The sequence below is a fragment of the Orbicella franksi genome, chromosome 13 (genome assembly GCF_964199315.1).
Source record: "Orbicella franksi chromosome 13, jaOrbFran1.1, whole genome shotgun sequence".
Lineage (NCBI taxonomy): Eukaryota > Metazoa > Cnidaria > Anthozoa > Scleractinia > Merulinidae > Orbicella > Orbicella franksi.
Genome location: NC_138157.1, coordinates 10,369,506 through 10,395,641, shown reverse-complemented (window position 1 = coordinate 10,395,641; position 26,136 = coordinate 10,369,506). Strand labels below are relative to the sequence as shown.

Below are 26,136 nucleotides of genomic sequence, written 5' to 3'. Positions count from 1 at the left end.
TAATTAGCTGTTGTCTGCACGTGTAAACATTTTATGCTCGTCTGGCATGTTTTCAAGTTCTATATTCGGATTTAAGGCTGTTTGCTATTTCACAAGGCCTTACTGATCATTTCAATGTACTTTCTATATTGATGATAATACCAATGGGGGGGGGGGGGGGGGGGAGGGGGAAGGAGTATTTTCCCGAAACAGCATCTGTGGAAAGTGCAGCATAAATTTAGAGTTAACGAAAAGTTTGGAAAGGAAGATTTTTTTGTGAGAGGATCTTTTATCCGATACCCTTTAGGGGTTAAAATTATGTTACTCGCGCCAAGTTCTATTTTGATGTAATTTGCCCGTGTGTATCGTTGTTCGTATGTAGAACAGAGAAGAATCGACCAGAACTGGAGATACTGTGTTTAACCTACACTCTCGACTACGGCTAACAAGTCAAAAGCGGAAAGCATGGTCTGAACCGTTACCATGGCAATGTCAGTCATGAAACTTAGACCGGAAGCGAATCAATCAATATGGATATCGTTACACTGTGACAAAACTGACATTGTATGGTCCAGAAAAGAAATATTTGCTTTTTACTCCTACGTATGTAATAAGCCCATGTTTGATCAACTTGAGAGGCTACTTGTACAATCACGCTCGAACTTTTTCACAGAACATCCGTGTTTGGTATTCGTTAAACATAGATAAAAAATAAAACACAGCACATCAGTAATTGATCAATATTGATATAGCGCGCTAAAACAATCAGGTTCCGTTATTCTTGCTGTTTAATGCCTCTAGCCTGGTGTGAATCTTAAAAAGAATAATATACGTCTCCTTTCGCAGGGTCGTGGTCTTTTAATTTCATTATTTTAAATCGGAAACGATAATGTTTTATTTACTAGATCATCAGCACAGCATTTCAAGAGAGAAACGAAACATATCACCGGGACATAACTTACCCTTGACAGTCTCTGAAGCACAGGTGTTGATCAAACAAGAACTTGGTCTGCTGCAAACCCAAGTCTGTGCTAAAGATCACACGCTCTGCCGTGCAGGACCAAAGGGGAACACAGGACGACGAGGAAGAACGGGAACGCGAGGGAGGCCAGGTCCCTCAGGGAGACCCGGCTCTAATGGACCTCCCGGTAAACATGGACCAATAGGAACTCAAGGACCCATGGGTATAAAGGGGGAGCTTGGAATTCCGGGAGACCCCGGTCCCGTAGGGCCTAGAGGCCCGCCGGGTATGAAGGGTGACAAAGGTGACCCGGGCCAATCCATCTCGGCTCCATCTCTGTTGCAGGGTCCTGTTGGAATGGCAGTCAATGAAAGTCAAACAGCCATCTTGAAATGTACGGCGGATGGGAATCCAAGACCAAAAGTCACGTGGTCTAAGCTAAATTCATCTCTTCCTGTTGATCGTCACGTGGTAGAGTCCAGTGGTTCGCTTATTGTGAAGGACGTTAGACCTGGAGACGACGGTGTTTATAGCTGCAGAGCTGAGAATTTACTGGGACAAGTGAATGCTTCGGCGAAATTAACTGTTCAGTGTAAGTTGGTTTACTTTTGTGCGCCAGAGTGATTCTCTGAGTATGTTAACAAGGCACTTGGATGTATAAGTCTTTCGGTACATGAGAGATACTAAAGAAAGAGGTTCAGAAATGGATTCTGCTTAAGTAAGAGTACGTGCCTTAATTTCTCTATCTAATCCCAAGAAGGTTAGGTTTTCAAGATAAGTTTTTTCATTTAATGGTTATTTATCTATTTGAAAGTTCAGTGGTTCCCTGGGAAAATGTATCAGTGATACCCACGAAGTAAAGTAGTGTTTTTTCAACCACCATCGCTTCCTGCGATATCTAAAGCTTTGAAGGCTCAATAATAGACCATTTTACAGTTGTCTGCTCGGTGATCTGGACTTTGAATGGCAGCGAGCCTGGAGTTTACCTTGCTCTGATACAGACCTCCCTGCTTTTGTCATGTAAATGCACCTAGTTAGCATTAGAACAACTTGATTTACAAAACAAAAGCAGTGAGGTCTGGATCAAAACAAGATCACTTCCAGCCTCACTGCCATTCAAAGGCCAGGTCACTGAGCAGAAAACTGTGAAATGGTCGATTGCTTGAAATCCATGGAACCAAGCATTGTTATGATATATTTTCTCTTCAGTCACCCCACGGATGAGTTTGTCATCCAGTGAACAAATTGCTGAGGAAGAGCAAAATGTCTCCATCACCTGCACTGCTACTGGTCAGCCGCAACCAAGTATCACGTGGTCCAGAGCAGTTGGTAGTTTACCTGAAGACAGATCTGCAGTGATTAATGGGTCCTTGACAATCTACAGTCTGACAAAGAGGGACAGGGGAACATATATTTGTAAGGCAGAGAATATTCTGGGATCAACAACGGGCACAGCTCAGCTCGTGATATTTTCTCACTTGACATTCAAAGTTCGTCCCCCTCCAGAGCTGATACCTAGGATTGGTTCAAGTGTTAATCTGCCGTGTGTGGCCGAGAGTGACCTTAGACCTACAATTACTTGGACAAAGGATGGCAAGTTTTCACTTCTTCCTGTAGAGTCCAATGTTCTACAAAATGGAACACTGCAAATTCATAACATCAAGAAATCACACGAAGGATCTTACACCTGTAGAGCCACTAATGCTCTGAAAACAATACAAGCTAAAGTCAAAATCAATTCTCCAGTTCTTGTGACTTCTTGTTCTGTGATAAAAAATCATTTCAGCAGTGTAAGTGGAAATTACGTCATCGACCCAGATGGCGCGGGAGGCCTGGCACCGATGACAGTTTATTGTAACATGAGTGACAAGAATGGGGTTGGCGTGACTGTCATCAGTCACAACAGTGAGAGCAGAACTCACATGAATGGGCACGGCGCGGCTGGTAGTTACTCACGTGACATTCATTACACGGGAGCGAGTCTTTCGCAGCTGTCGAGTCTCACCAAAGTCTCGTCACACTGTGAGCAGTTTATCAAGTACGAGTGTTGGGATTCAAGACTGCTCAGGAACGGAATGGCCTGGTGGGTGTCACGTGATTCTAGTAAGATGAGGTATTGGGGTGAAGCATCACCTGGCAGTGGTAAGTGCGAATGCGGGATGACCAACTCATGTGCAAACCCAAATTATGGCTGTAACTGTGATAAGAATGACCAAGTATGGCGTGAAGACAGCGGTCTCCTTACTGACAAGACACATCTGCCAGTTAAACAGCTCAGGTTTGGAGATGCATACGGTGGCTATAGTGCGCAAGGTTACCACACACTGGGAAAACTGAAATGCTATGGTATAGCATAGAACACCTTTATTACTGATCAAGTTAAGGCAATGTATTTGCGGTAATCAACATTATCGTTATAATTTGTTTTTCGGTTGATGTAAAATTTAAGTTTTCCAACACGTTAACAAGCTCAGTGAGTCATATGTGAAAATATGTGAAATAATGTAATAATTATTTGAAAGCATTAGCCGTTTTGCGTTGTTGAGTCTTGAGGTGCGCGTGTAATCTTAAATAGCCACAAACATGAAATACTATCCATCTCAGACGTCCGTGGACAAGGGCTTTTTTCGGCCCGCTTCACGGATCGTTGGTTTTAGTCAGCGGTTCAAAAATTCTGGTCACGTGACAATGTTTTTGTGGCTCTGCGGTTTGCAAAACACTGATCACGTGATGCCATTTTGGTTGTTCTCGCGAGCCGCCGCTAAAGAGAAAACCGCTAGTTGAAGCGGCTATTTGATTTTCACTACATTTTTAAGTACCTACTATGTGTAGTTTATTGTTTGCAGAAAAGACTGAAAGATACAAGCAATGCACTTTGATAGGTTTCCTGGTCATGTCCGCATTGATTTATTGAATTAAAATACCAGACGACTTTAAGAACATGTTAAGAGCGTTTTCAGGTTCAAATCGCAAAAAAAAACTTTAACGTTCAGTCTCAAACCCAAAATTAGACGTTCTTGTAAAGAAAAAACAAAACAAAACAAAACAAAAAATAAACAGCGTAATGTACAATTTCAGTTCAGACTGTGTGGCACCAGCTGTCTGCGAATCTTCAAAGTTCAGATTCCTTTGGTGTTGTTTGTTCGCTTTTTTAATGGAATTTGTTTAACTAAAACCGTAATTCAGAGACAAATAATAAAGGGTTGGCATTATGTTCGAAGCGTTTGTTGCATATGCGTTGACATAACGTGCGGTAGGATAACTGTAGTTGCCATTGGTAATGTAACACCGTAATGTAAACGGCGGCAATGATAAACTTTCAGTTGGATTGTTTACATCGTCATTGTTTCTGCGGAACTGAATCGTTTTTCCTTTGGGACGTCCTTTTTACTGTAAAGAAAATGATGAAATCAAGCGATTATTCTGTAACCTGAACTTTTAATTTTGTTTACATGTAAACCTTAAGTTTTCGCGGCGTTGGTGAAACACATCGTCGCTTTGCCGGTTCGTTCACGATCGTCCTTTCAGTTCTAACATGTACAGCCTGAACTGGAGTGGCAGTAGCATACACTCAACTGATAGTCTGTACAAGTCCTCGGACTTGTCCACAGGCCGTAAACACCTGCAAGCATCGATAAGATCTTCGTCGTAGCTCAAGTTAACAAATGTGTCTTCGTCATCTCTGTATTGAATGCGAACATCTCTTGGAGTTTTTCCTTCCAAAAATGCCCCTTATGGTTTATTACACTTCACAGGCGAATTCCTGATAAGTAATTAGTTCAAACCTTTCTTTTTTCATTCGATGTATTTTGCATCTTTCGAAGTTGTCTCCGTAAAAGATCTTAAATTGTACAGAGGACATCTTTCCTTCCCCTGGACTTTGACAAAGGCGGGAAAAAGATGAGAGAGTCAGTCCACTTTTAGCGGTCGCGGGAACAACCAAAATGGCATCACGTGATCAGTGTTTTGCAGACCGCAGCGCCGCAAAAAAAAGTTATCACGTGACCAGAATTTTTGAACCGCGGACTAAAACCAACGGTCCGTGAAGCGGACCGAAAAAAAGCGCTTGTCCACGGACGTCTGGGATGGATAGTAGATACGTGTTAGAGCACTATTGGCCCAACAGTAAAGGTCTGTATTCCTACGGATTATGGCTGTTTATAGTATTCATATGAAAAGCCAAGCTTTGGAGCTTTCAATTAACAGGTTACCAAACAAAGATGATTTATAAGCATGCTGCCCCAATGACTATTAAAAGAACTAGCTCAAGACTTGCCCGTGAGGAGTTTATCGTGCTTTGGACACCATTGAGAAGTTTGTAGCGGGCTCCTAGTAGGTTTGAACCGCCCATCCCCCCCCCCCCGCCCCCCGCCCCCCTTTCCAGATCTGGATACCGCTATGCGATTTTCTATATCCCCGCTGAATTGTGGAGAAATGTCACACTGCGAGAGCACACATACAGAGAGGACTGCTCACAAGAATGCCACGACATCTAACAAGAGGAGGAGAGATTGCATGACTATTCAACATCAAATTCCATTTTTCTATCCTTGAGGTACAAGCTTACATGTATTTCGAGTGAAATGTATTTGTAAGTTCGTAAAAAAAAAGCGTTGTCGCAAACAATAATTGCCAATGTAAGCGCACGAATCATGTATGTCTTAGTTGCTTTTGGCGCGTCACAATAATTTTTGCCCTTCTCACGTGTCACACATAAAACCTTTTGCCACCGTGAATTGGGATTTTGCGATTCCAGGAGATATCCATACTAAACCCAAGGGAGATCATTGTACATTTCAAGGGCAAGGGGGTGGGGAGGAGGGATTCGAAGGCAAAAGTTCTTTTTGAAGAAATTATGACGGTAAACAGATGAACAGGAATTTTGTCACAGTGGTGGGGTGGCGGGGAAGAGGTAAAACTTGAACAGGTGTTCTTTTGGGAGAAGGGTGGAATTACACAGCTTACAGAAATTTAACCATCCCGGTACAATTTTATTCAAATGTTAGGGACGATAAACAGAGTATATGGACACTTGGTTTAACGTATCCCGTCTTGCACAATCTTAATATTTTCCACCGCTCTCGAGAACACAGCAGACGCCACATCTAAAAACTTAAGTAGAGCTTTGAAACGAGTTTCAACGATATCAGTGTCATAAGTTAACTGTCTCTTAACTACAACTTAGTGTCAAGAATAATTAACTATCACAGTAATTAGACTTTTTCCGCTTATAATTTCATGGCAGATTTTCTTATGTGATTTTATGTTGTTTACTGGTACCTGGAAATGTAATTAGAGAACTTGTTTTAGTCCTGATAGTAATACACTTGGAGCCAGGTTTTACTTAGTGTAATACAGAGTGATCTACAGAATAGTTACACTGTATGCTGATAATTTAATTGAAAATAATAAAGATAGTGAAGAAGAATTTTAAGTTGATTCCTTGTACGTTGTTGTGTTTTCTTTCCCTTCTGATCATGACTTTTAAGGATATTCATAAATTACTGTCAAATCGCCATTTTTTTTTGGGGGGGGGGCTCCCCCTAACTCGATGGGAATAAAATATTTTGACCTACGTTTTTGCTACAATCATACAATCACCAAATTAAACCCAACATTTGTGGCAAGTTTGAACGAAATCGGTGATTTGAGCTCTATCTCCCCCTGCCTGGTTTTCTCATGGACACAGCAGTGAACAGAAACCTGTAAAAGCATGACTGTCAACACAGTATCTATGCTATATAAGTAGAATTCTGCTCGTATACTGATGCAAATGCTGCAATCTGATTGGCTGAGCTACTCGCACGCTATCAGCCATTTGTGTGCAGTGGCTGGAGGTCGTCCACAAAATGGCAGCGTTTACTTTTTTTTTTTCTAATGAGAGCGAGTAAACAACGTACTGCAAGTTTTGAACATCAGTTTGAACCGCGCGCATTTTTGCTTTATTAAGCGTGAACTTGAGTACTTCTTTTAAAATATGTGGAAAAATAATCAACTACATAAGCCTCATTTAATGGAAATGTCCAGCTCACAATCTAATTATTAAATAGTGTTTCGTCATATTTATCCTGTATTCATTGCTGCAATCTTATTACACTGTACTTGCTCCACATTTGCCATGCACAATTATGATACCATATTTGTCTCACATTTGTCGTATTTGGTGCCCGAACAAATACAATATTACATAAATCTAACCGATTTGTCCTGTAGCCAAACGTACTCATATTCATTATTACATCCAGTAACACGCACGTCCATCTCCAACGAATCCTTCTTTGCAGGAACAGCTATAAGAAACAACAGTGTTGGCACAGTTCGCATTCTGGTCGCGTTTATGGCTTCCATTGCCACATTCGTCGATATCTAAAATAAATAATTAACAGCCACCACTTGGCACAAAAATATGTATGGATATTTGTCCGCGGTCATTATTCTTATATATTCTACCAGGATGTGAAAGCATGTGATTGGTCTACGTAAATAGGTGATTTTTCGTATTCCAGGTATTGGACTAGAACTAGCTTGCAATGGAGGCTCATGCGGGGAATGTCATTTGTAATTTGAGTAATTTGCATTCGAAAACACTTCCCGCAAGCTTGTTCCAGGAGTGCCAGTTGCGTGACGAGTAAATGTTGGTCACGTACCCTTTCTTTTGACCATGCATGATGTTACATAAAAATCAATCGCTTTTGTCTGTTTCGTGAACTTTGAGACGTTTTTATGAAAGATCACAAAATATCAGCATGGCAAGTGACCAGCATCAACAAACTCGCATGGTCTGAACTTCAAAACAGGAGGTCGGAATCCTGGCGAAAATTCACAGCTGATCCGCGATCCGAGTTATTTTCGAAATCCGCTCAATTTTCGTATTAGCCCACGTTCCGTGCGCTTTTTAAGGCCAAATTCGTCGACCTTTTCACTCCATAGTCATATAGCAAATGAGTTACAAGAACCAGTAAAATTCAAGAGCTTAGACAGTTATTTGGAGAAGCACTTTGACAGAATAATCCAATAAAAGTATCTAGTATTTTTTCATTAACTGATTGGGGGAAAATGAATTTTCCACCTTGTGTAGCTAGCCTCCCCTATACGAAAAAACCGCTTGTAGATCAAGTTAACTTTTATCAGCTACTCTTATAGAACTTACCTTCTGATCTATCGACGGGTTCCTTGATTGAGATTCGTTTTTTAAGAAATTCCATTTCAGGTGAGTTATATTTACATGGCTTAATGGAGTCTTTACTCAGGTCAACATGGAAGACAGTCAAACGACGGTGTTAAAGCCCAGGGCGGGAAATATGAAAAGGACGTCGTATCTTTTAGGAGTTACAGTTGCGGTTTTGGTAACTCTTAAGGGGGTATGGTACCCTAAAATATGGCGATGTTCATGAAAAATTCAATTTCTTAGAAATACAAGACTTAAGACCCTTGAGGACTTGTCAAAAACATTTTGAAACGATCTTGCCGAATTTCCTTCCAGATGAGTGTGAAATTTAAGGAAAGTACACAGTGGTATAAGTTTTTTCACGTAGCAACGGCCATAGCAACGACTGTTTACTATAAGAACGTGACCAAAAATATAGATTATTTTTAACTTATATGAACGAAACTATTTAGAAAAAACTTTTAAGACATGCACAACTCGATTGGTATAATTATTTGTGAAAAGCTTTGCCTCAATTTGCCATCACAGGCTCATTCATTTCCCTTATGAAAAGGAATATTTCCCACAACTGCGGTAACTTTTTACAAAATAGAACAACCATTGCACCCCTCCCCCGAGATCAATCTGCACCCCCCTTCCCCGCTATTCGTGTAAGAAACTTAAAATGCATTTTTCTCAAAAGTTTACTTTTGTACTGACTGACTTCGCGTCAACATTTCTACTTTGCAAGGTTTTTAAGTAGAATTCCCGAAACTTGGGCTGATCAAAGACCAGTAGTGTCGTGATGATATAAATCAAAAAAATCGTAACATTTTAAGATCTGTCACGTGACATGAGATGATTTTCCACTGGGTGTGGTAAAAAATAAGGTTATTTCCAAATAAAGCTGTAAAAAGCACTGAAAATAAGAGTTAACTGTCAAAACTTAGGTTCATATCACAGAACAAAACAGAAACTTACATGATATGCTTATTTGACAGTCAATTCTTGTTTTGTAAAAGAGCAGGAAGTGTTGGCGTCAATACTATAAAACACTACTTCAAAAGGCTGTGGCTGGTTTCCATAGCAACCATTATGAGTAAAACTCTAGAAATTTAATTTCTCTTGTTGAGTGCAAGAGCACACAATCGATCTTTCTTCACCATATTTAAACAAACTTTTTGGTCCATATTGAGGGTACCATATCACCTTAAGGTGTTCAGCCACAAAAGGTCCACAGCAGGAGCTCTGCGGTACTTTGGAGGGTTTTGAGCCAAAAAATATGATGATGTGTTATTTTGGAATTGGTACCTCTTCTGAGTGAAAAACATTTCAAGCCACGCCCACGATATACCACTTGGTATCTCTTAGGGGTTCTTTTCAAAATTTCCGACAAACATCCCCGTCCTTTTTGTATGGGAGTCCCCCCGGGTATTAAAGCTGCCAATCATAAATAACCATGACTAGTTGTTGAACACAATATTTACGATCAGTTGGTCTCATTTGTCTGGGACGAGATTTTTCTTTTCAAAATTTTCGTCGGTTACTCCGGGCGTCTACCTACGGGACTACATCGTAATGCCTTAGGTTATCAGGTCTGGAAGTTAATTTCTAGAATCGTAAAGTTTAGTCTAAAATAGGCTTTATACACCAGTTAACATTTGTACCCTCATTTTCATCTTCTAAAGAGTTATTTGATCGCTACACCGTTGACCTTTCTTTGCTGTTTTTTTTCATAACAAACCTTACCTTCAATTTCCCCCCCCCCTCCAGTATATCCCTAAGAACATACTTCAGACGAAAACGACAAATTCTACAACCATACTTACTCTAAAGCAGCTCGAACTCCCCCCCCCCCCCCCCTTAATTGAAAACACCAGCATTGTTAACTGAACGTCGTATAGCAGCTCAAATGCAGGTATATCTACAAACGTGGCGAGAAGGTCCGACGCACCAAACGAACTCCTTGAAGTTCGTCTAACTTCAAGCCACTGTTGGATGATTAAAGAAAACATCTATTCATTTTGACCCAGTGTTTTAAACCACGCAGCGATCCACTATGGACATGCATCCCTTTGGTCCAAAGCCAAAACAAATAAAAACGATTGTAAACCGATTTCCTGTGATAAATACTGCATGGTAAAGTAAACTTAAACAAGTACATAGTGACAAGTTCAACTATTTTTACCTTCTGTCATTGCATATCACTTACAGTATTTCAAGTTGTCTAGCAAGTTAATTTGCGCTGTAGCCATTGCACGCCCTATGGTTGATTTGCATGTGAGCGACTCGGTGCACTGAGACTGCAAGTAAGCATTTTATCTTTTCTGTGATATCTTCGGTCTATAACGAGAAATATAACCATGAAACAGCAAGATAAAGAAGAAAAGAAGACGAACAGAAGACAAACACTGGACCGCTTGTGTTCCGGGTCAGGCTTGCTGTTGTCTGTTGTGTGTTGTATCGCGCTAATTCACGTGGAATTCAGAATACAAGAACATCATCAACTGATATCACACTCAGTAACGTTCTGTGATAACATGGAGACAGAAATCCTTCGAAAAGTACAACAGAACCTCGCAAAATGGCGGGTCGCAACTGGAAACCACTGGCAAGCATCAAAAGGTTTGTTTCTTTAGCACTTAAATCTAATTAAACTGTAGAATATTCGTTGGCGAGGATACATGCAAATCTATACTTTAATTTTAATTTCCCCTTGATTGTTAACTGAAGCCAGAATAAGAATGCATTTCACCATAAATCTGAGAAATGGACTGCCATGTTATTGTTGTGGAAGTAAGATTAAATATATCTAGTCTGGGCAGACCGCCAATTCTAGATCGCCTGAAGTTAGGCTCAATTAATCCTTTAATCAGTGCCACTGGGTAAAAATTATTTCATTCTCGTCGACTTGGATGCTTTCATATTCTTTATTCAGTTTAAGGACTGTTTGTAATGTCAGCAGGCCATATTAGGAATCCAGTCAGTATATAATCTTCCCAGTAACTAACCAGATTTACTCTCACAAAACGTGTTAACAACGTGACTATCATATCGCAGCGTCGATTTAATATACCGACTTGCGGAGTATTTTCCTAGAATTTGCCATAAGACGGTTATTTTAAGTATAGTTTTTCTTTCAAGGAGTTAAATATAACAACTAAGGTAACACATGTATGATTGACCTTGCGTGGTCACAGCGTGCAACTGAAAACAATCGAGGTTTTTTTGTCACCGTTGTAGAGGACCCGACTAAATAAGCGTGAAACTAAAACTATACGAGCCCTTCTCAGAATAGAATTCGATAATTGTTAGAATTGATAATGGTTTGTTTATTTTGCCAGATCATCAGGAAAGCATTGCAAGAGAGAAACGCAGCTTATCACAACATCATTTGTCTGAATTACAAGTGTTGATCAAACAAGAACTTAGCCTGCTACAAAACCAAGTCTGTGCTAAAGATCACACGCTCTGCCGTACAGGAGCAAAAGGGAACACGGGAAGAAGAGGGAGACCGGGAGCCCGAGGGAGATCAGGTCCCCCAGGGAGACCCGGCTCAAACGGATCTCCTGGTAAACATGGACCAGTAGGAAGTCAAGGACTGATGGGTGTAAAGGGGGATGTTGGAATGCCGGGAGACCCTGGTCCCGTAGGACCTAGAGGCCCACCGGGAATGAAAGGTGACAAAGGTGAGCCGGGCCAGTCCCTCTTGGCTCCATCTTTGCTGGAGCGTCCTGTTGGAATGACGGTCAATAAAAGTCAGACGGCCACCATGAAATGTACAGCTGCTGGTAATCCAAGACCGAAAGTCACGTGGTCTAAGCTGAAGTCAATACTTCCTGTGGGTCGTCACGTGGTAGAATCTAGTGGCACTCTGATTGTGAACGACGTTAGACCTGGTGATGACGGAGTTTACAGCTGCAGAGCTGACAGTTTGCTGGGACAAGTCAATGCCTCTGCCAAATTAACTGTTCAGTGTAAGTTGTTTAGCATTGTAATTGCATTCCTCTAGTCTCAGGGATAACTAGGCAGCTGAGGTTATTTGTACTAGATATGAAAACGAATCCAGAAAATGGTTTAGCTGGAACCAGATGATGTGGGTACCTAAAACATATGTGAAAAAACATCTTAAAGCAGCTTTTGGAAAAAAAATTCACTGTACCACGTTTCCGAGTGGTTCGTTTCCTTCTTTGTCCAAGACATTTAGCTGCGAACCTGGTCATAAGACATACGTATGGTGGTCTTCATTCTGACCTTGTGTCAGACAGTCTTGGAACTATAGTTTCCAACAGTGAATCACCACTTCCTCATTTTAAGTCAAATTTTGTTTATAGTCGCTCCACAGGTCATGTTGTCATCCAACGGACTGCTGGCCAATGAAGAACAGAACGTCACCACCACCTGTTCTGCTACTGGTCAGCCGCAACCAAGTATCACCTGGTCCAAGTCAGTTGGTAGTTTACCCAAAGACAGAACTGAAGTGAAGAATGGAACCCTGACAATCTACAGTGTGACAAAGAAAGACAGAGGAACATACATTTGTAAAGCAGAGAATATTCTGGGATCAGCAACAGACACGGCTCAACTGATGGTATTCTCCAGAATCCGGTTCAAAGTTCGCCCTCCTGAAGAGCTGACCCCTGTGATTGGTACAAGTGTTGCGCTGCCGTGTGTAGCCGCAAGTGACCTGAGAACTACAATCGCTTGGACAAAGGATGGCAAGTCTTCACTTCCTTTAGAGTCCAATGTTCTACTGAATGGAACACTGCTCATTCAGAAGATTACTAAGTCACACGAAGGAAATTACACCTGTAGAGTGACTAATGCTCTGTTAACAATAGAAACTAAAGTCAAAATCAATTCTCTATTAAACGCTCCTTCCTGCTCTGTGATAAGAAAATACGTCAGCAGTGCAAGCGGAAATTACGCCATTGATCCAGATGGCATAGGAGGGCTGGCACCATTTACAGTGTACTGTGACATGAGTGACAAGAATGGAGTTGGCGTGACAGTCATCAGTCACAACAGTGAAAGCAGAACGCAGGTGAGTGGGTATAGCAGTCCTGGTAGTTACGCGCGCACCGTTTATTATACAGGAGTGGATCTTAATCAGCTGGCGAGTTTAACTAGAGTTTCCGCACACTGTGAACAGTTTATCAAGTATGAGTGCTATAATTCAAGGATGTTCGATGGTGGATATGCCTGGTGGGTGTCACGTGATTCTGGTAAGATGACGTACTGGGGCGGAGCCTTACCCGGCAGTGGTAAGTGCGCGTGCGGGATGACCAACTCATGTGCAGTCTCCTGGCGTAGTTGCAATTGTGATGCAGATGACAATACATGGCGTGAAGACAGCGGTCTCCTCGCTGACAAAACACGGCTTCCAGTAAAGCAGCTGAGGTTTGGGGATGCAAGCGGTGGACAGAAACTTCGCTATTCAAGATGGTCTACAAATCAGGGTTATCACACGCTAGGAAAATTCAAATGTTATGGCACGATCTAATAACTTGACGTTTCTAAAACTTGACAAATGATTAGTTCATGTTGTTAAGTAATGCCAGAGAGACAGGATACGTGCATAGTTCTAAATAGCCTTTTTAACAATTTAGACTGGCTGTACTATAACTTAATTCCCTATGGTAAATTCGAATCTCGGCGTGAAGAATTAATTTGATTTTTTGTACATTTCTCGCCTCACTGTGCCAGACGAATCTGCAACTGGACGAAACGAATTTAGTGAGTTCGAAAAGGAAATTGTAAGAGTTTTCTTTTGTTTGCAATAATACAAACTTGGGTAGCATATTGTAAAGTATGATCGATCTCTAAAAGTTACTTCAACTTTTGTCAAAGTTTAATCATTAAGCCTTTCCAGCATTTGGAAATTACATGTTAAAAATTAAAGAGACCTTCGTATTGTAGGGATTTTTGCAGTATGTAATGAATGTATTCGATCCTGTGATTTTCGATCACATTTTTTGTAGCTGGCAAGTCGCGCATGCAATTAACAGTAACCAAGTAACGTTGAATTTCTGCCGCAGACACCCGTCACCAGGCTTTTTATGGTGCGGTCAATGGTAATAAAGAATGATAAATAAAAATACTCCCACTGTCTGTCATTGGTCGCCACTTCGGTGCTAGTTTTATGGTCCTAAAACGTAATCGAAGTTGTTAAAATATTCAATGGTCATGTAAGGAGTTTGGCGCGAACCAAATGATGCGCGTTACCACCAATAGGGAGTTTACGAAACCACGACGGCGACGCCGAGGACAACGTGAATTTATATTTTACCTACGAATCTCGCGATACTCTTAAGTCAAAAACCACACTTGTTTCTTCTTAGCCGCAAACTGACAGAACGATACGTAACGGTGCTCAGTTAACTGAAGTCCGTTATAAGCAGTGCCGACGTATTTCTCCGTATTGCGAACCCGTCTTTTAGAACTGAGCCACCTCCGTAAGAAATGCATTTTTACTTCAAATAATTTAGCAACTATGGAATGATTTTTGCTGCGCAACTGCGCCAAAAACACGCAGAAACTGGGTGCGTGAAGTAATTTGTGAGCATGAGTTCATAGTTGGCCACGGACGGAAGGCGTGGCCGACTATATCCTGGCATTCGTAAATGCGGTTTCGGAATTGTCCATGTTTCATGCTGTACTGCGTTTATTTGGCGATTTTTCCTGGCCTTACCACCTGTGACCTACTGCAATTTTTGTTCACTCCTTCGAGAGTCGACAAGATTTCACTTAGGAAAGTCAGCGGCCTACTTACATTAAGAACCAAATGTTTGCTGAGGTCATTGACTTGAGACGAAGTTAGTGAGGAAACGAAAACCAGTATCATTTAAAGCCATAACTTTATTCCTCAAAAATTAGTTCCTGGCAATTCCATATTACTCATGGTATTAAACAAAACAGTAATACTTTATCACAACCGCCGTAACGTGACGTTACAAATCAAGGCCAACATTGATGCACGCATGCACGAAAGTAAAAAATGGTGCACAGCATGTATACGTATGCATATATACGTTAAACAAAAACAGAAATCTTCCTAATTGATGAAAGTTCTACACCTAAGACTTATAACATATGTACATTGTTTACGCTCTTTATTTTCATGGAGTCACCCCCTTCAAATAGAAGGTCCAAGTAACATTCCCGGCGCCGCCTGCACTCCTCGGACACGTGACCATAAGTCTGCCCATGCGCGGCGCCTTGGAACCACCTTGGTTACCCTCAAAGCCAACGATGACATTATGGGTCTTTTTACCTCGGATGCTCTCACTCGCCTTCACATTAAAACAAGGACTATCCACGCAAAATGTAAACTGTGTGGTGTGTGAAAACACGTTTTTAAACGGAATCGAAGTGGTAGCGCCAGCCTTGATGGAGTAGGGCCCTTGAGGTTTTGGAGGAGTGCAATGCCCAAACAGAGGAAACACGTATTCACCTCCAACAGCGGAAAACACAGTCAGGGTGGCCCGCGTATCCCCCAGACGGGACGGCTCATACGTCACTTCCACGCCCACCTCTGTACCTCCACTTGACGCCGAGGCTGCGGTGATGTTCTTTTCAACGTGGAAGTCCGTGTTATCCACCTTGAATGAAAAGTAAACTCCGTTAGAATTATCAACGACGTAACTGAAATTCCAAAATTATTCCAAAAGGTACATTGCGCATTTATGTACATTATTGATCCAATCGTAGCCCAGTAATTTGAATTCCGAGTGTTCAAGATTAATTGCAATATTATAAACCGTATCGTCCGAATTGCCTCCAATACGGGCATTTTTTGGAGTGCGTGACGAGCCAAAGGCTACGAACATCCAAAGCACTTTGAGATCAATTCTACGACCAGACGGCATTTTGAGTTATTTTGTCAGCGTGAAAATAGTAGTTTACTAAGATAGAAAAACACCAGAGATAATACTAAACCATAAAGGAACAAGGATGGCCGAGGATGCAAAAGATTAGCACGGATTGCAAACGACAAACTTAAAAAAAAATTAGGCTAAAAATTTCAAGATGGGCAAACCATGATGTAACTCCTTAAAACAAATGATCGTTTCTTGTTTTTCTTTGTTTTTTCGTTTTTTTTGTTTTTTTTTTGTTTTTTTTTTTTTTGAATGAGTAAGAGCTACATTACCACAAATTCCATCTCGAAACAACAAATGAGCAGCCTGTATTACCTTGCAGCTGTACTCGACTTTAGACTTGGCAAAGTTCACAAACCGACACGTCTGGCTTTGACTAGTCCCAAGGCCTGCGCGAAAGTGGACTGGGGCCTCCGTGCCAGCAGGTGTAGCGGTCAGGTTGAGATCGTACTGATAAACACCCAATTCTGAACTGCTGAAGGACAGTCGGCCAGTCAGTTCACCAGCCTTTAGAGGCAGGTATTCAAACATACACGAACCCTGTAAATGACGAAAGAAAGACGAGAATGAAATGTACAACACTCCGACGAAGATGATCTATTGGAAATTAGCAGGTATGCGAGTGTAAATTGCACTAATGAGTCTGCCATCCATACAGAAAAGGCCTAAAGGGCCAACAGGAGACGGCAAATCGTGTAATGACAAAACAGAGACAAAATATAGATGGCCTTAGAAGGTATTTTCCCAATCTACTTGTCTAAAGTACTCACTATCCCTAGTTAATCGCAGGTTACTCCAAAGAGTGGAAAAACAAGAGCTGGAGCGAAGGGTCTTGTTTAAAAATACAAGACAGTATAGTAAATAACAAAAATAATATTTGGAAATTCTTCCTTAGACGGATCAATGAAACTAGGATTGCAGGGAACAATGAAATTATGGTAGTAATAAGTATGGCTGACCCAGTAACCTCCTGCAAATTCCTGTGTTGTGAACAGAGTAAGATGCTGTTAAGCCCGCTTTCAGATATGAACGAACGAATGAATGAAAGACTTTATTAAGTGCCAATGGTATTCAGCTTAAAAAAATAATTGGGGACACTATTTACACATTAAAATATATCTACTACGTCTGCACAAAGCAGGGTTAGATGCTATTATCAACGACCTATCAAATATTGCAAAAGCTCCGTTGATCGAAGGTTCTTACACCTTCCCTTCCGTAATCACAAATAACACAAAGTAAACAACAACAAACATGCCACGGGGAACTGTCTATGTAATGGACTTGGTACTGACCTCTGACAAGGGTGGAACAGTGAAATTTGGTGGCAGCTGGATATCCGCAACAGAGCACTGAGAGTTGAATGTAACAGGGGTACTGAGGGGATTGTGTAACGTGACCACATGTGAGGTGCTCTTTCGTATGGGCGTGGACAGGTCAATGGTGGCCATCACTCCAGGAGGAACTGCCTTGAATGTCACGTAATAAAACAGATATTCTCCACTCTGTTCGTTACGGAAAACCACCTGAAAGTTGAATGTTGACATGAGACAAGAGCGGCCGAATTTGTAATAGCCTTCTGGTAGTAAGGACCTAGACAAACGAGGAAACTTCGGGAAAACACTTTTTTTTTCTGTTTAGCCACGAGGGAACATGTTTTCAGCAAAGTGTTCTTGAAAGTGTTCTTGAAAACAGTTTCAATGGCGAAAATGCATAAATTCCACAAAAATCCAATAGGCATTTTAAAATGGAATTATTTCAGTAACTTTTCGATCCCACATTTCTTTCTTCAATGAATCGTCTTGTTACTGAGTTGATGTAAAATGTTACAATAAAAACTAAACAGGTTTTCCGTTGACCATGGTGAAGCCTTCCGTTGATTCTTCGGTCAGCTAAGCTCCAATAATGAGTACCAGTTAAAAGTGAAAGCAAGTAAGTACTTAAAAAACAACGCAAAGAGGCAAGCTCTTAAGGTGGCCGAACACAGTTTTCGCGCGGGCTTTTGCTGATGCAAAACATGCCTTCAATAGAGCGATCATTTTATTTACTCAACACCCGCACTATATGCGCTATTTTTCTCCATTATTGAACGCAGTGTACTGATGCCTTTAGTCTTTTATTACAAAGCTATGTTAGAAAAGGTAACGACGCAAAGAACCCAGCAATTCTCAGCTTTTTTTTTTGTTACCGAAAGAACCCAGTTAAATGCAGCGCATGCGCAGTTGCTCGAAAAATTGAGACCGATTGCTTTTGCAGAAACTTGCCGATTTCTAACGATCCAGTCGTTAGAATTTCAAGAAATTTGGCAAAAAAATAATTCAGAAACCACGGGAATGATCTATCGCAAAAAATCTGAATTTTGAAATAGGGAATTTTTAATAATACAGAACATGCAGTGAAAACGATTTACGGCGAATTACGAAAGTCGCCTATGTCAAAATTTTATTAGAACAGTGTTGACAGAAGGGATTTAATGTCAATTCATAGTGGGCAAATGATGAAAAAAATCTAACGACTGAATTTTTTTTTAATAAACAAAAACCATTTTTTAAGCCTTGTTTTTAACCAGCCCCGTGGCCATGGCAACAGCACTCACCTTAGCCAAAATGTGAGAATAAACCCTTCTGTGGTTGACGTTGACTCTTACAAAAACGGGCGCCAAAGCATAAACATCTTTAAAGTAATGGTAAAATTAGGCAGAGGCTCTTGAAAACTGTGTTCGGCCACCTTAATGAAACGCAAGTGACAAAAAGCAAGACTAGATACAGTCAAGAAACTCCACATATCTATGTTCCTTACCTTGGCACTGAAAGTTCCCTCTTTATGAGCAAAGAAGTTCAGCCTGTACTCCCGCTTGGAAAGCCCCGGGACATCAATATAGTCCAGTCCCTTTAGCGTTGTCGCACTGTCTGGTTTATCAGGCTTTAGCATCTCTATAATAACACGGAATCTAACGGAATGATCAGTAAATGTCAGTTTAAGACTGTGAATACCCCGAACAAAACACTATGAACATATGGGCAAAGCTTTATCAATCCAGCGAGAAGCACTTCGACAGCAGTTTCACTAACCTCTTAGAAAAGATTGAGAAGCAACAAGAGACTATGATCTCATAGTCTCTTGGAAGCAACTTATACATATCACGCATTCAAGTAGATTACACCAAGATAACAATATACGTCACTCGAGACAGAAAACAAAGTTCAAGATTTTAAATATCACCGCTGTGCCTGGTCACGCCCTCTTCACGTATCTTTGAATTTTGTACAGCACTAACAGCGCATAAGGGCTTTTTTGTTGTTTTCTCATGAAACAAGACAGATTATCAAACCTCTGGGGTCGTCTCAACCAGTTCGTGACAGTCAGCATTTCAGTGTAAGGAGTCTTACAAGGCACTTCCCTCTGTAGGTTGTTAATAGGCTTGGGACCTTCTGCGTTACCTGTCACGTTGTACAGGAGGCCGTTACCATCCGGCAGGGCGAAAAATACAGAGCCCTGAAACAAAAAAAAATCAGGTGTGCTGTTCGGATTACGTCTGCGGGTTGAAACAAGTACCTTTAACGGAACCCGAGGCATGCTACTTATAAACAGGTAAATGTATGTTACTGACAAGTTACAATCAGTTTTCTTTTTCTTTTGGCAACTAGTATCTTTCCCCTGTTTTCTCTTAAATCATATGCTGAAAATGCCAAAAATGCGTTTTGTTTTTTTTTTCTCCAAAAAGCTTAAAGTGCAATTGGTTGTTAAGGTCGAATTACACGGTACATTATGTCCACCAAATGTATCGGCTCTCCTTAAAATAAAATTCACGAGAGTGATGAACTGAATAGGCCCGAAGAAATTTCAGTCACTGCGTAACTTGTGAACGTGGATGGAGTTTTGCCTTTTGCTTCACGTAATGCAGAATTTAATAGTCGCCCCGGCTCCTAACTTCTGCTGCTTCAGCTGACTTCCCTCAAGAAAATCAGTCCAAACCGACTCGACAAATAATCCTTACGTAAAAATAAGCCAGTGGGAAGTATTCGTTACCATGTGTTTCTTTCCCTCCTGGGTCATGGTAAGTGGTCTGTACGTTAACTCGTAGTTCTTACTCTGCTGTGGCTCTACAGTGATTGTGTCAGGACCAGACCAGTATTCACCGTCTATCACGGGACGCAACATCCACAACTGGTTCGTCCGGTTATGGATAACAAGGTTTCGCGTGTCGCGTGTACGAACATGAGTTGCAAAGTGAAGAACCTAGGATAGGAAAAATACGTGTTAAACTGGTCTGTCTGGTTACGTGTAAACGTAACTATGTACGATAAGGAATAGAAAAGAGAAGCTCTGGGCCAGGGTGTTCAAAGTATGATTAAGCTAATCCAAGGTCAGGGTGAATTTTGATTTAAGCTTCTCAAACTCGTTAATAATTGAAGTTTAAACAAAGGAAACCATAATCGTGACGGTGTGGGGATATGTGATGGCACGATTTACTTTCTCCGTTTTCTCTTTAGTTTCGATTTGGGAAGATATATCAAATACGCAGGACAGTGTTTTACCCCATTTCAAACACCTCGAAGTTCGTCACAAGTACTCCGCTACGCGTTGTATTTTACACCCTCCGTCTCCGTATTTGGAAATGTGGTTAGGCGCGGTCTCTCGTGTTTGATATGCAAGTTACTTTTACACTTTTCGATGAGGTGTTCTTTTTTTAATTTCATGTCTTTTATGTCCTCTAGTTTTGAAGTCGACTGATTTCGAACTGCATCAAACATTACCAATAGAAAACACTTTTATACAAGAGACATTAAACCCTAGTAAATGGTTTGAACCCAGGAGTATCAGTAGTTCGTATAGAGTGATCGTCCGGGTGAGTGTAGCTCTGAAAAGAACTGTTGTTGGTGACTGACGTTTCGACAACCTGAGCGGAAGTCATCTTCAGAGTCAAGTGAATAGTGTTTGTCAGTCGATGATGTTATAAGTCTGGTCCGTTGACTAACAATAGACGGATCGAATCCGTCTATAGACGGATCCGTCTATTGTTAGTCAAAAAGATGGTACCTATTTGACTAACAATAGACGGATCGAAACCCACCAATGACTGATGACAAACTTTACACGAGTCTTTCAGCCAATACCATCATGGCTATACTGACCAATCACGTTCAATGGACCAGACTTATAACATCATCGACTGACAAACACTATTCACTTGACTCTGAAGATGACTTCCGCTCATGTTGTCGAAACGTCAGTCACCAACAACAGTTCTTTTCAGAGCTACACTTATCCGGATGATCACTCTATAAGAACTACATTAAACCCTGTTTTGACTTTTAGTTCTGTGGTGTAAATCGTCATTCCAACAACCCGAACCAGGCGGACTACACCAGTACGTTTTCAAAATCCATTTCAACTACTAGCACCCTCAGTCATTCAGAGAACTGTTCTTTACATCAAATAATGCCTGTTGACTTTGCTGTGATCTTAGCAAGTTTATTTTTCTAGCGTAGTGCATGTGATTGTTTACCTCTTTGAGGGGCGTTTGTGGAATGCAGCTACCCGTCAGAACCAGTTTCAGTGGTTTGCTTCCCTCGATGGCGCAACGCAGATTCTGTAAAGAAACAAAAACCGAATGTTTACAACGGCAGCCTATTTAGGGCACATGTATAGCAGAAGAAATGAAGAAGTGGAGAAAGTCAGCCTTTTTCCTGAGTTTTTTAACTTATCATTTGACACGAGCATTAAAATTTTACGGTGTTTTTGTCGTACACAAGTACTAAAACATACCCCGTTCATTTGCGTGGACGTCACGGATTGTGTAGATGAATCACAATTAATTGACAAGCTGTATTTTACTGCAGAGGTTTCATTAAGAGCCGGGCACCGGGCAAATTGACTGGCAGTCAAGATGGTTTTGCCCGCCTGGTTTGACCATCTAGAGGAAAGTTTTTCTGATAAAGAAGTTCAGTTTAACTTTCCCCGACTGTGAACACCAGTTGCCCTCTTCCGGTAACGGTTAATGAACCCCTTGATTTACCAATGCCGAATTCCAGGAAATAACCAGAATTTTCACTAGCTGATAAGAAACTCACCTCGTATCTCATATCGTGATTAACCACTGTCGGATGAAAAAGGATCTCAAATGACACCTCCATGCCGGATGAAATATAACCTTTAGCTGGTGAAATGGAGAAGTCGGGTTGAAACTTATCTATATTCCAATTGAAGGCTGCTCCTATGTCTCCAGTATTGTGCATGATTAGTTTCCTTGTGCTTCGACTGCCGAGCACCACCGCGCCGAAAGGTACCGAGTCACTGTCCAAAGAAATTTCTATTCCTTGACATGAACCTGTTACCACAAAGATGGGCTGAGACATACCAGCACACTCCAGCATCACCTGTATTATTATTAAAAAAAAAAAAAAAAGAAAGAGAGCTCACTTGGGAGAAGATACAAAGATTCATGACACACTGTATGGGTCAATCTTTGTACATGAATTTGTCAGTTGAACACTGTTTTTTTTTTCCCTTCAGCGGTATAGAGAGCATTATCCCACTCGTGACCTAATGGTAAAAGCGGGATATTCAGAGAATACCACGCCGGAGTTTCGGCGGGGAAGAAAACTGGACAGCAAGACGGATGTGGCGTATTATGGCAAGATAAAACTGGAAGTTCAGAAGGAAGGCTACATAATAATGGCGGGAAACAAATGGAGCAGTTACAGATGCGCAACGCACATTACGGAGGGAAACAACTGAAACCTGTGAACGACGTCACCTATTACGGCGGGAAAAACCTGAAAGTTTTTACGGACGCGTCACATTATGGCGGGAAATACTAAAAGCTATGCTGTGGTGGAAAACAACTGGCTAGAGAGACGTCCACGGCACATTTCCACGAAAAAACGACGACTCAACGCTCATCACGCCCTATTCAAAGGCAAATAGTAAAAGACAAGAAAGGTAATTACCTCCTCAGTGAAATGAGGTATGCGTGTCTTGGGTTTGAACGTCAGTTCTACACCACATGACCCACCATTGGCCCTAAGCGTGATCTCCGTGGACGGGTTGATAGTGAGAATATTGGCCTGCTGTAATGCCACCACAGCTGGCGTGATAGCTAGAGTGAACGTGATTGGTGCAGGACTGCGGTTCACTAGCTTCAGATTCCGCTGGTTCGTTTGACCGACACGCAAGGCGCCAAAGTTCACCTTCCTGTCCGAAGGATTGGCCACTTCCACCTGGAGATGGAAAAAGGAAAAACACACGAAGTAAGACATCGAGGTGCCTGGTTGTTTCCTTGCTACTTTGTATTACTATCGTGCGATCCAGCTTTAAAACAGGTTGATCAGCTATATGGCGACGCCTATTTGATTTCTACTAACGTCAAAAAATTACGGCGGGAAAAACCTGAAAGCGTTTGTATTCAGTGTTTTAACTGTACCTATGATGCACCGATTGACAAGGGTCTTACGCTCATGCCTTGGTCAACGTGTGAGATAACAGTAACAGTCAAATGTCTTTTCTCTTCCTCAACCTTCCTTTTCGATTTGATTTTTCACTTTGTAGTGAAAAATTCACCGTGTCGCAAAAAAAGCAGAAGACTTTGACGGAATTTCGTACTGTGCAGAACTACCCTTGTGAATGAAACCAGGTCGAAGATTTTCCTAAGAGTAACTTACTTCATCGCTGCTAGTAACCAGAAGTCACTTACTACAGATCACATGTAACTGTACCTTCATGTCAGTGCCCTCGCCAAATATCTCTACATTCATGGTGGACAGACCGTTGATCTCAAATGGGATTGTCTCGTGGTATCTCCTGGCCTCCCGGGGATAAAACACGATATCCACCTGCATGGCCTGGTTAGGAATCAGGACTCCGGGCTGACAATGTACCTCCAGGTGTGCACAATTCTCATATTGACTCTCGATACTAAACAAAATATGTTACAATGTTAACAACATGATGAAAAGGTTTATGTTCTAGAATTGGAAGGGTCTATTTTTTTTCTACAAAAGAAAAAAGAAGACTTGTCTTATAATGTGTGAATCTTACTCTTGCTAATTTCCTCGCTAATTTGTCTAGCGCCAGTCACAAAACTTTATTTTCACAATTTGACAGAAAATATGGAATGTCAGATTAGGCGGAACTTGGTACTTTTTGTAGAATACTAAGACTGGATTAAGAGAGAGAATGAGATAGTAAAGTGCCTCAAAAGCTCAAAAGAATAGCTCAGTAGAACCAAGGCTAGGACCTGGAGTTCTCAATAGGAAACTTGACACACAAACCATCAGAAAAACAAGCTATGGACCCATCGAACCGACAGAATAATGAAGCGATTTACATGAAGCAACACAAAAGCCAACCTAATGTCCTTAGTATCCTCGTTCTTGATGATGAGCGTGGTTCGTTTGAGAGGCATTCCGGCACGGTACAGGAAACACGGACCAAAGTCGTGCCTTACAAAAGAGAAGTTCAGCCCTGGCTGCACACCCGTACCAGTCAGATTGATGGTGAACGTGGGACCGTTGGTGACCTAGAAATACACACAAAATTAAAGTCATACTAAAGACGAGTTACATCAAGGTGGCTATTAATCATAGATATCAGAGGAAGCTGATGGCTCGTTAATGACAACGCGTAACTCATGGATTCTGTGGCATGAAACAAGTAAGGAATGAAACCACTCTCCCAGGAACATTGGAGTTCGCACCTTCTCCCACTAAGGGATTTAGTCTGTTTTCTCCAAGAGTATCTATATTCCTGGGCGTAGAGTCACTGCGGAAGTTAAGTGATACACAGCAAGAGGACAATCTCAAATCTTAGACCATAGAGCTCCCTTCGTAACGAAGGAAATAAATCACGAGCAAAACGAATCTAAAACTGCGCAACACAGTTAAAGAAAACACTCTCCCGGCTATCAAACCTTTAAAATTTTCCAAGCAAAGAATCCTGTACAGTGTAGTATACCTTCGGCATGTCGTATGGATCTCGGAAGAGTAGTTCAATTATGATGGGCTTACCCCGAAGATCATAACAATTTCTACTGGAAGCTCACATAAATTAACAAAACGACATTGAGCATACCTTTAACAGCAGATCACATCCTGTCAAAGAGAGTCTTCCGGGGGGACAGAAAGATAACTGGCACCTCTTACGGGTACTACACGGTACCGTACCGCTCTCCGGAGTCACCGACACTAACTTCTCCCCATCGGCGACCCGGAGCCCCTTGAGCTTGGTTCGATTATGAATCTCCCAAGAGAAGTCGAAGTTGAACCTTCCTGAGTTAATGACAAACAGCTGCCGTGTGGCTTTCTCGTTGATCTCAACCTTGAATGAAGAGAATACAATTAGAAATCCATAAAGTGCTACTTGATGACTAAGAAGCTGAGCATATGAGAACATTTTGTAAATAAAGTAGTCTGTGGGACACCTCTCATTATAAACACAACACAGTTTTTCCAAACCAGGACTGATCGAAGTGTTTGGCATTGATGTTGTAATAATGAGTTGCTGCTTAAGTAAGGCCCTGTCCACAACACGCCGGAGAAAACTGAAAACGGCGCTTTTCACTCTGAAAACCCATCAAATATTTTCCATCCACACTACGCCGGAGAAATTTGAAAACGCAACAATCAGCGGTCATTTTGGATTTGTGTTTGAGGGAAACTCGGGCAGGGAAACCACACCATCATCGTGACGTCATCGTTTTCGAAAACCTCCGTTTTCAAAGTGCTTTCTGTCCACACTGAAACGCAAAGCCGGCGTTTTTAAATTCCTCCAGGTTAAAAAGCGTTTTCTTAAAGCTCCGTTTTCGTAACGGGTTAGTGTGGACGGTAGGACTAACCGTTAAAATAAAGCTGTTTCCTCAAATTTCTCAGGCTTAAAGTTGCCGTACAGTAGTAATAATAGGTTTTTAAAAGTTATTAATTTGTTTAACTGTATAAATATGAGGAAAAAATCCCTGCAATTTCTCAAGGTAGTTCTGTTATGATAACATTTTTGCAAACTTCCAAGGGGAGCTTAACCAAACTTGAAATTATCAGCCACAAGCTTCGCAACAAGTCTCGCCAAAATTGAATCTACTTCCGTTCTCGCCACGGATAGTCATTCTCACTGATAATAAATACCAGTCATTTGTCTGTTGTTATGTGTAATCCTGGGTGGAAAGAGGCACCATGAGA

The 26,136-nt window shown here is 41.3% G+C and overlaps 4 protein-coding genes across 5 annotated transcripts in view; 3 read left to right on the top strand and 1 right to left on the bottom strand.

Moving 5' to 3' along the window:
* The window catches only part of LOC145465017 (uncharacterized), a 15,642-nt gene extending 798 nt beyond the window's left edge, over positions 1 to 14,844 (top strand). Inside the window, exons 2-6 of the mRNA XM_081448830.1 lie at positions 885 to 1,532; positions 2,150 to 3,286; positions 10,419 to 10,712; positions 11,432 to 12,064; positions 12,422 to 14,844. Of these exons, the coding sequence (XP_081304956.1) occupies positions 885 to 1,532; positions 2,150 to 3,286; positions 10,419 to 10,712; positions 11,432 to 12,064; positions 12,422 to 13,590 (3,881 nt within the window). The 3' untranslated portion in view covers positions 13,591 to 14,844. The remainder of the gene's footprint in view (positions 1 to 884; positions 1,533 to 2,149; positions 3,287 to 10,418; positions 10,713 to 11,431; positions 12,065 to 12,421) is intronic.
* Positions 1 to 26,136, top strand: part of LOC145465016 (uncharacterized) — a 286,590-nt gene that overhangs the window by 147,878 nt on the left and 112,576 nt on the right. The gene's annotated exons all lie outside the window — the stretch shown is intronic.
* LOC145465339 (uncharacterized) overlaps positions 1 to 26,136 on the top strand; it is a 191,500-nt gene that overhangs the window by 129,312 nt on the left and 36,052 nt on the right. The gene's annotated exons all lie outside the window — the stretch shown is intronic.
* Positions 14,928 to 26,136, bottom strand: part of LOC145465330 (hydrocephalus-inducing protein-like) — a 59,408-nt gene continuing 48,199 nt past the window's right edge. Inside the window, exons 66-77 of one of the 2 annotated variants that reach the window (XM_081449108.1) lie at positions 25,037 to 25,282; positions 24,316 to 24,485; positions 23,683 to 23,881; positions 22,918 to 23,187; positions 22,039 to 22,344; positions 21,474 to 21,557; positions 19,994 to 20,203; positions 19,296 to 19,459; positions 18,764 to 18,914; positions 17,260 to 17,490; positions 16,280 to 16,504; positions 14,928 to 15,688 (exon numbers count right to left, since the gene is read on the bottom strand). In XM_081449108.1, the coding sequence (XP_081305234.1) occupies positions 15,206 to 15,688; positions 16,280 to 16,504; positions 17,260 to 17,490; positions 18,764 to 18,914; positions 19,296 to 19,459; positions 19,994 to 20,203; positions 21,474 to 21,557; positions 22,039 to 22,344; positions 22,918 to 23,187; positions 23,683 to 23,881; positions 24,316 to 24,485; positions 25,037 to 25,282 (2,739 nt within the window). In that variant the 3' untranslated portion in view covers positions 14,928 to 15,205. Of the gene's footprint in view, positions 15,689 to 16,279; positions 16,505 to 17,259; positions 17,491 to 17,668; positions 17,932 to 18,691; positions 18,915 to 19,295; positions 19,460 to 19,993; positions 20,204 to 21,473; positions 21,558 to 22,038; positions 22,345 to 22,917; positions 23,188 to 23,682; positions 23,882 to 24,315; positions 24,486 to 25,036; positions 25,283 to 26,136 lie in introns of those variants that run through there. The other variant, XM_081449109.1, reaches the window with a different exon arrangement.